Source organism: Betta splendens, chromosome 9 (assembly GCF_900634795.4).
Source record: "Betta splendens chromosome 9, fBetSpl5.4, whole genome shotgun sequence".
In the NCBI taxonomy this organism is placed as follows: domain Eukaryota; kingdom Metazoa; phylum Chordata; class Actinopteri; order Anabantiformes; family Osphronemidae; genus Betta; species Betta splendens.
In genome coordinates, this window is record NC_040889.2 from 30,676,813 (window position 1) to 30,685,679 (window position 8,867).

An 8,867-nucleotide genomic window follows, 5' to 3' on the forward strand; every position below is an offset into this window, starting at 1 on the left:
GGTACCTGTGGTTCTATTGATGCCTGTGGTGCTGGTACCTGTGGTTCTGTTGGTATCTGTGGTGCTGGTACCTGTGATGCTGCTGGTTCCCGTGCTGTATCGTCCTCCCAGTATCAGCAGTCTGAGGGTTCCGACCTGGTATCATGTTTTGGGTTTGGACCTGTACGCATGGTTGTCCTCACAGCTATAGAAAGTCACTCTGGTGTGTGAGCCTGGCAGTTACAGCATGCACGTTATGTCCTCAGCATCTCAACGCAGCCTCAGCACTGCAATGCAGCGCTGTGCATTTTCCCGAGTCACACACACACACACACACACACACACACACACACACACACACACACACACACACACACACACACACACACACACACACACACACACAGTGAGGTGTGTGTGTGTGTGTGTGTGTGTGTGTGTTCGTCAACAGCCAACTCGTTATTATTCAACCTTGCAGTGTGTTCTTTCCTATAGCAGAGAGATTTTGCGACGCTCTCTCTCTCTCTCTCCCTCTCTCTCTCTCCCTGCTCTCCCCCTGTGTCTCTCACTCTCCCTCTCCCTCTCTCTTCTTCTGCAGGGCAGTTAGCCGCATTAGCTCTCTCTCTGTCCTTAGATGACTCCTCCTCCTCGGCTGTCTGCTGTGTCTACCCCCCCCCCCCCCAACCTTTCCTCCTGCGTCCCACATCCTCACCCCCCTCCTCCTGTGACACACCAGACGATGTGTTGACTGAACAGAGAAGAAGGAAACCTCTCCCGAGCAGCCGTCCTGCTTCATGGAGTGGAGGAGCAGAGAGGAGGTGAGAGGAGATGACAGGAGGTGAGGACCCATCTGCCTGCCTGTCTGTCTGTATGTCTGTCTGGGGAGTTAAGTTTCTGTCTCTTGCTGTTCTGTCCGGATTTGTTTCTCTGTGTCTGTCAATAACACTGAACTCATCTGGAATCTACTGGACTCTGCTGAGCTGGTCTTGGTTTGGGTGTAGCTGGACTCTGCTGATCTGGTCCTAGTTTGGGTGTAGCTGGACTCTACTGGACTCTGCTGAGCTGTTCCTGGTTTGGGTGTAGCTGGACTCTACTGGACTCTGCTGATCTGGTCCTAGTTTGGGTGTAGCTGGACTCTACTGGACTCTGCTAAGCTGGTCCTAGTTTGGGTCTAGCAGGATTCTACTGGACTGTTCTGGACTCATAGTACTTTACTGGTCCACACTCTACTGGATCACCATGATCTGTTAGATGGACTGGATTCTGCTGAGTGTGTGCCTTTGGTTCAGGATTAGTCCATGAGTGACTTAAATGAAGTATTCTCCAGTGGTGTCAAAACTCGGGTCCAGGCCTAGGTCCAGCATAGAACTGTCTCAGGCAATTTGGGTTCCATGTGATTTAAACAAAGGTAGAAAAGGAAGCTTCCATCACTGTATTTGAAAAAGGTGTAAAACCCACAACTCACAACTTTGAGCTGTTCTCACTAAACTTCATGGTTCAGTAGATGTAATCAAGAATTTAGTATGAACGACAGTATATGCAAATGATAATAATATGAATACGAAGAATAATAAGAGTATATATATATATATATATATATATATATATATATATATATATATATATATATATATATATATATATATATACACATACATTTATCTTGCATAGGTTATTGCACTATAAAAAACAAGAGAAAAAAAAGTGTTCCAGTGTTGCTCCTTCAGGCACTTCGGGCGTAACAGTCTGTCACTGTCAGCACAGATGACAGCGTTGCTGCCTTCCTCCTCTCTCCCACCTCCTGCAGAGTCCAGGGGCATTGTCAAAGCTGGCCTTCCTGACCAGCTTCTCCAGTCTCCTCTTGTCTGCCGATGAGATGCTACTGAGAGCAGAGCACTCTACAGACGATGGCTGAGTTGTAATAGTGTAGCCAAAGCTAGCCTTAGCTAAGTGAGCATCACACGGTGAATGAAGCTCAACTTTCTAGACAGGCTTTGAGTGCTGATGGTCTCCCAAAGGTGCTTTTGGCTGTATATTCTGGGATAATTCTGACATGGATGACTGACAGTCACCACAGACATGATGCGATCATATCGGAACTTTTTTCTTTGTGTTTTCTGTAGCTGTTGCTTTCTTCTTCAGATCCCAGAACGTGTGTCTCTTCACATTTCAGAAAGTTTCCTGTCCTGATCCACACCGTTCTGACACCTTAACCATCATCTCCTCTCATCGTCTGCTCCACAACAGCAGCATGGATCCGAAACATTTTTACCTATCAGCCGAAATCCTGGCACTTGAGCACGTGGAGCCCGTCTCCTCTCCTCCTCCTCCTCCAGGTCTGCTCTGGCTGGTTGGAACTTTCTACTCATCAAGTAGTTTAAACTGTGTTTGTCTGGACCTCGAGCCTCCACCATGTCAGAGGAGCTGCTGCAGGTGGAGATCCCAGACTTTGGCAGCAACGTGCTGGGCAGCCTGAACGAGCAGCGGCGCATGGGTCACTACTGCGACGTCTCCATCCTGGTGCAGGGTCAGGCCTTCAAGGCGCACCGTGCTGTCCTCGCCGCATCCTCCCTCTACTTCAGAGACCTGTTCAGCTCTGCCATCGACTCGTCCTCATCTTTATCCTCCTCCTCCTCTTCCCAGGCGGTGTTTGAGTTGCCGTCCTCTGTAACACCAATGTGTTTCCAGCAGATTCTGTCATTCTGCTACACAGGACGCCTCAGCATGGCTGCCAGCGAACAGCTGGTGCTCATGTACACAGCTGGATACCTGCAGATCCAGAACATTGTGGAGCGAGGCATGGAGCTGATGATGATGAAGGCCTCTTCCTCTTCCTCACCTCTCTGTTGTGACTCACAGGTGGGTTCGACCCCACCGACAGCGCCATATATAACCTGGGATAAGTTAAAGTGAGCCAGAGCCATGCCTTTGGGCCCTAAACCTTAAATGCAAACAACTGTGAACATTAGCAGAACTGGAGTTAGCACATGGTTGTTATTCTCTCTCACCTTGAGGCTTTAACCTTCAGCAAAAATGTTTTGAATCATTTCTAGACAACCTCAGCAGACGAGTTGGCAACTTTTGACAACCCAACAGCTCAGCAGCAGCAACAGCAAGAAGCCGGTCTGGAGCAGTCGACATTGAGCCCCGAGGAGCTGCTGCTGGCTGTCAGCAGGATCAAGCAGGAACGTGCCGACACTCCTCCTGCTGAAGACACCCGTGAGGCAGCCAGAGCAGCGGAGGAGGCCCGGTGAGGCAGGGTCCACCAGCTCCGTTTGTGGACTCACTGTAGCATTAAGTGGTCTGTAGAAAAAGGACCAAAGATAAAAGACAGAGATTCATAGGAGATGTTCAATGAAACAACAACAAAGAGCTGAATCAGGCCAAATAATTGAGCTTTAACTTGAATTAGTACTTTCAGATTGTACACAGATTTTAAATTTGTTACAACGTAAAAACAGAATCACTCTAAAACAAAGTCAGCAAACATATCTGCTTCTTTTTACTCAGTTGTGTCCTTCAGATTATTGAAATGAAGTGGCCAGGTCCCAGTGGCTTGCGGTAAAGTTCATGGCTGGTGAGGCACAAAGTCCTCTGGAGTCAGAGTTTATAATCATAACACCTTAAAAAGTGTGTATTTTTCACTACTTAATTGTCAGAATGCATATTAATACTGGCCACATTTCACATTTTATCGTCATTCCTATCTCAGCTAAAGGAACATATTTGGTCTTGAAGAAACATCTTTTATAGCAGTCAGAGACCTGACCTGTAGCCTCAATGCAAAGTATTTTTCACAATTCATATTCGTTCTAAAGTATAGAGAGGTGTAAATGTTCAATTTTGACCCTCAGTGAAGTTTTATGGTGTTTTTAAAACTTTGAATACTGCTTTAATCGGTTGTTTTAGGTTTGCTCTCCATTAGAATAGCATAAAATACTTCACTCAAGGTTCATATTTACTTCTCAAGCACTTAAATTGTTTTACTTAGTGTCGTTCAGTAAGTCTTTGAAACTAAATTAAAACCCATTTGTGCAGCAGGCACTCATCAAGTTCCTGATTCGTTTCTTCGGATCCTTATGGATCGTTCCAGCGTTCTTTTGTCACGTGACAGCTGTGGCTCATCTATTGGGCTGTGTGGACTGATAAACAAGGAAGTGACCTGTATCTGATTTCTGACGTTTATTTATTTGTCACCTGACAGCCGACATACATTATTTATTAATTGAATCATAGTTAATTAGTGGTCTTTGATTCTTGTAGATGTGTGTAGTTTTATTGTGTATATAATATAAAGTTTGTTTGTAAATTAATACTTTCGAACATTATATCAACATGTTGATTTTGTAGTACTGTATACTCAATAATAATAATAATAATAATAATAATAATAATAATAATAATATAATGCCACATTTTGGACAAAGTAAATGCGCCAGGTAAATATTTTGGAGACGTTATTGCTACTTTTTGCTTTAAAAGTCTCACTAACTGTCAAAATAAGTTTTACTTCCACTTGTTCACTACCAGCCGTCACGTAAAAGGCAGCTCAGACTTCACGGTTTAGTTCATCGTTCTCGTTCATCGTTCACAGCTCAGGCTCTGTGGCGAGCACCAAGTACTACAGTTCGTTCCTGGTTCGTTCATATGGATCGTTCGTTTGTTCACCTGTTACGTGACAGCCGAGCTGCGCAGGCTCTGTAGCGAGGAGCACGTGCACCAGTTTGTTCCTGATTCATTCATACAGATCTTTACGGATCGTTCGTTCATTTGTCATGTGACCGCTACTGTCGCACTGTTAAACAACAATGGCAGAAAAGATGCAGGACATAAGTCATGTTAATGTGGTGTGTATTCGCTAGGTTTTCACATGGTTTCAATTGCTTGTGGCATTTTGTGATTATAATTTTTCCGCTGAAGCAAACCATGTTGTCTTTAGTATATGGTATTTAAGAACCGTGGCCATTTTTACAATGCCCACAGTGCCATCTGCTGTAAAAGAACGAAATGAGCAAATCACTGTGATTTGTGATGATTTGTTCACTTTACTGATCGAGAGTTAAAGAGTCAAGTCAAGTCAAGTCATCTCTAGCTTAGGCTCTCTTCGCTGATGCCTCTCTTCCAGTTTTTCGCCATGTTATATCAGGACATGCGCAGATGTAACGATTTTTACGAAAATTTTAAGATAATTGAAATTATAGGATAAAAATATATTTTATAACATATTCTATAACACAGATCTTGTCTTTTTGAGTTCATCCTCAGCAAATGAAACATATGCTCAGGTTCAGGTGACTTCTTCTTTGACTTCTTCCTGCTGCAGTAAAAATCAGTGAGGCTATTTTGAATGTGAGAAATTAGAGCAAAAACACCTAAACATTGCCATAGCATGAAAACAAGCTGAAAGAAAAGAAACGGGTGATACCTCCACACAACCGGACTCCTCCTGAACTTTTTCTAGTTTCCTCTGCTGCAGATGAGTTTGCATCATGTGGGTTGGCCTCTATGAAAACAAACAGGCATGAAGAGGTGTGATGCCCCTCAGTATGTGTGAATAACCTTGCTGTGTCCTCAGAGTGGATGTCACTGCAGATCTCCAGACCTCCAGAAACACCGCTCTGTGTTACCTGAGTGCAAGTGGAAGTTTGGTTCCAGGGTTGCAGACCTACCTGCTAACAGGCGGCGGGCGCTCCAGTCCAGGAGGGTCCAGCCTTCCCACGGACTCTCCTCCCTCCCACCCCCCCACTGAGGAGGAGCTGGAGGAAGACTACTACAGCAACACTCTCCACCCTGGCATCTACCAACACATGTATGGCCACTCTGGAAACCCCTACAGTGAGTGACACCGAGCCCTAGAGGTCATTTAGGACAGAGGCTCCTCGACCTGATTTAGCCAGAAGATGCTCACTGACACTAACACATCCAGCAACATCGGCAGCGCTGGTTACACCTGCCCTGACTAACACCCTGCATTTCAAGCATCTAGTGAACAGTTCTTTCCCAGGGAAGTTTGTTGGACTTTAATTTCTGGACCTCTAGTAGGCCCAGAGTCCTTCAGAAAACACTGACCTCAGTAGACTCCAGACACATGCCACATAATTACACGCATAAAATCCATGCAGTGCTATTATAGTCACCGAATTTACTTTAATGACGTCAAGTCATCTGGGGCCACAGAGAGACTACATATTCATTTATGTTTCTGTCTTGTAGTTCCTGATTTTATTTTTTCTTTTGATTGATTCAGTCCAAGAGAAGATGGAGATGCTGGCCCTCCCATTGGCTAATGAGCGCCGGCCCTGCGTCCTGGTTGGTCGAGACAACATGGCCCTGCCTGCTAGTCTGATCAGTCAGATTGGGTATCGTTGCCACCCGTCACTCTACACGGAGGGTGACCCGGGGGAGAAGGTGGAGCTGGTGGCAGGTAACTCAGTAAAGCCTGTTCTGTACCAATAGGGGGGCGGCACGGTGGTGCGGTGGGTAGCACTGTCGCCTCACAGCGTGGAGTTTGCACGTTCCGGGTTCTCTCCGGGTTCTCCGGCTTCCTCCCACAGTCCAAAGACGTGCATTAGGTTGATTGGACTCACTCTGCTCCTGCGATGGACTGGCGATGGACTGGCGACCCGTCCAGGGTGTACCCTGCCTCTCGCCTGTAGCCAGCTGGGTTGGGCTCCAGCACCCCCGTGACCCCGCATTAGGGACTAAGCGGTTTTGGAAAATTGATGGATGTACCAATTGGCTGAGCATGGTTTGTTGTGTGCCCAGGTTCAGGAGTGTTCATGACACGAGGTCAGCTGATGAACTGTCACCTGTGTGCTGGAGTTAAGCATAAAGTTCTGCTCAGGAGACTGCTGGCTACGTTCTTCGACAGGTGAGTCCCGCTTGAATCAAGATTCAAAAAATTAATACCAGAGTCAAATTGTTTTGCTCACATTGATCGCAGGTACACACAAGAAGGTAGAGAGATCAGAAATAAGAATGCTAACACATCTACACACACTTACATCTAATTACTAGCTAAAGTTTTATTATACATATTATTGCATGGATGAAGATAAACCCTTACAGACAGTGGAGGAGTTGTACAGACTGATGGCACCGGTAGGAAGGTTCTCTGCTGGCGTTCTGTGGAGAACCTAATACTGATCAGCTGTGGCTGAAGGTGCTCCTCTGTCCAGACACACACTGTGTAGGGGTGGAGGTGTTGTCTAGGATAGAGAGGAGTTGGACCAGCATCCTCCTATGACCTACAGCATGGAGGGGGTGCAGCTCCACCCCAGAACAGAACCAGCCCTCCTGATCACTTTGTCCAGTCTGTTACTGTCTGCTACATTCATGTTGCTGCCCCTCATAGACTCATAGAACATCCTCAGCATGGAGCTGCAGACGTTAAAGCACCTGAGGAAGTACATCCTGCTCTGAGCCTTTCTTATACACAGCTGAGAAGTTCTTTTTCCAGTCCAGTTTATTGTCCAGGTACACTCCCAGGTACAGTATGTGAGTCTGCAGCAGCCTCCTTATAGATCCAGCTGCTGCTTTACATAACTGCACTGTCACGTTGTCTCAGGCAGACGCAGGGGCAGCGTGAGACGACCAAAGCTTTGTATAGCTGCTGATTGGACTGTTGTGGTTTCCATAGAAACACACTGGCCAATAGCTGTGGGACAGGGATCCGTTCCTCTACCAACGATCCTAGCCGTAAGCCTCTGGACAACCGAGTGTTAAATACCGTAAAACGTAAGACACACATACTACTTACCACATTTATTCTCATTAACATAATGTTTTCACTGGATCTAGTAAACATTGACCCACCCCCCACCTCCCACAGTCTACTGTCAGAACTTTGCACCTAACTTTAAGGAGAGTGAAATGAATGTGATCGCCGCCGACATGTGCACCAATGCTCGCAGAGTCCGGAAACGTTGGCTTCCAAAGATCCAGTCACTCCTTCCTGACAGCCTCCCAACATCCGCCTCCTCCCACCCTCGCAAACCTAAGAAGGGAGGAGGAGCTGGAGGAGGTCAGGGAGCAGAAAGGGGGATGCAGCCCAGCAGCAGTCCCTTTGAGCTGGACCTGCGGCAGCTCAGTGCCTCCTACCTCGGCTTGGAAGCTCCGCTGTACAGTGAGCGACGTGACAGGGAGGCAGCGATGGAGAGAGAGAGGGAAAAGGAGGTGCCAGCCACTCTCCTCCCTCATTTACAGTTTGCTGGCTCTCACCCAGCAGGAGGTGGGCAGTCAGAGGAGGGGCTGCTGGGAGATGAGGCAGACGGTGGAGGGAGGCAACAAACTGAAGAACCCCCAGACCTCCCTCTCTCACTGTCCTCCTCATCTTCCTCCTCACATCCTTCACCCCAGCCTACAGAACCTGCCCTTCCTCACAGGGCATTGGTTGACACAGAGGAGAGGGGCGCAGAGCCTCTTGAACTCAACCAATAATTGAATGCATTTGCCTACCTGTATGTGAATAAGACAAAAGCTACCTGTCTCCCCCACCTGTCTGCCCCCCTACCTCACTATTTATCCACTTGTCTACCTCTATTCCCACCTGTCTGTTTGTTCACCTGTCTTGCGCTCAACCTGGTTGTCTGTTCCCCCTACCTCACCATTTGTCCACCTTTCTACCTCTCCGCCCAACTGTCTGTCTTCCTGTCTATCTGCTTGGCTCTGGTGCATGTTAACAGCCTCTTGCAGATCAGCTCACAGGCCCATAGCGAAAGGAAAGATGATGATGATGATGTTAATATTCACTCTGATAACAATAATAAAGATAAAAATCTTAATAATCGCAAGCTGCTGTTTCAGAATATTCCTTTAGCATATGCTTTTTCGTAGTCAGACTCTAATGAAGCAAAAATCGTACCAAAGACATTAAGAACTAAGATGCT

General features: G+C 46.7%; 1 protein-coding gene across 3 annotated transcripts; it reads left to right on the forward strand.

Moving 5' to 3' along the window:
• The first annotated feature begins 595 nt into the window (after positions 1-595).
• On the forward strand, positions 596-8,771 carry LOC114861434 (nucleus accumbens-associated protein 2-like). 3 transcript variants are annotated; one of them, XM_029160628.3, is made up of 8 exons: positions 596-817; positions 2,153-2,838; positions 3,033-3,229; positions 5,555-5,814; positions 6,227-6,403; positions 6,745-6,850; positions 7,619-7,716; positions 7,811-8,771. In XM_029160628.3, exons 2-8 carry the CDS (start codon positions 2,392-2,394, stop codon positions 8,416-8,418), a joined length of 1,893 nt encoding a protein of 630 aa, XP_029016461.1. In that variant the 5' UTR covers positions 596-817; positions 2,153-2,391; the 3' UTR covers positions 8,419-8,771. The 3 variants fall into 3 exon arrangements, with proteins under 3 accessions (XP_029016461.1, XP_029016467.1, XP_055367270.1); XM_029160634.3 differs by having other exon boundaries at positions 603-817; positions 2,693-2,838; XM_055511295.1 differs by having other exon boundaries at positions 604-797; positions 2,693-2,838.
• Positions 8,772-8,867: the final 96 nt, after the last annotated feature.

Excerpts from the sequence above, each read along its gene's own strand:
- LOC114861434 (XM_029160628.3), top strand. The coding sequence starts at position 2,392 with ATGTCAGAGGAGCTGCTGCAGGTGGAGATCCCAGACTTTGGCAGCAAC. Across the intron at positions 2,839-3,032 it reads CTCTCTGTTGTGACTCACAG|ACAACCTCAGCAGACGAGTT; the intron begins GTGGGTTCGACC and ends AATCATTTCTAG. Across the intron at positions 6,851-7,618 it reads CTGGCTACGTTCTTCGACAG|AAACACACTGGCCAATAGCT; the intron begins GTGAGTCCCGCT and ends TGGTTTCCATAG.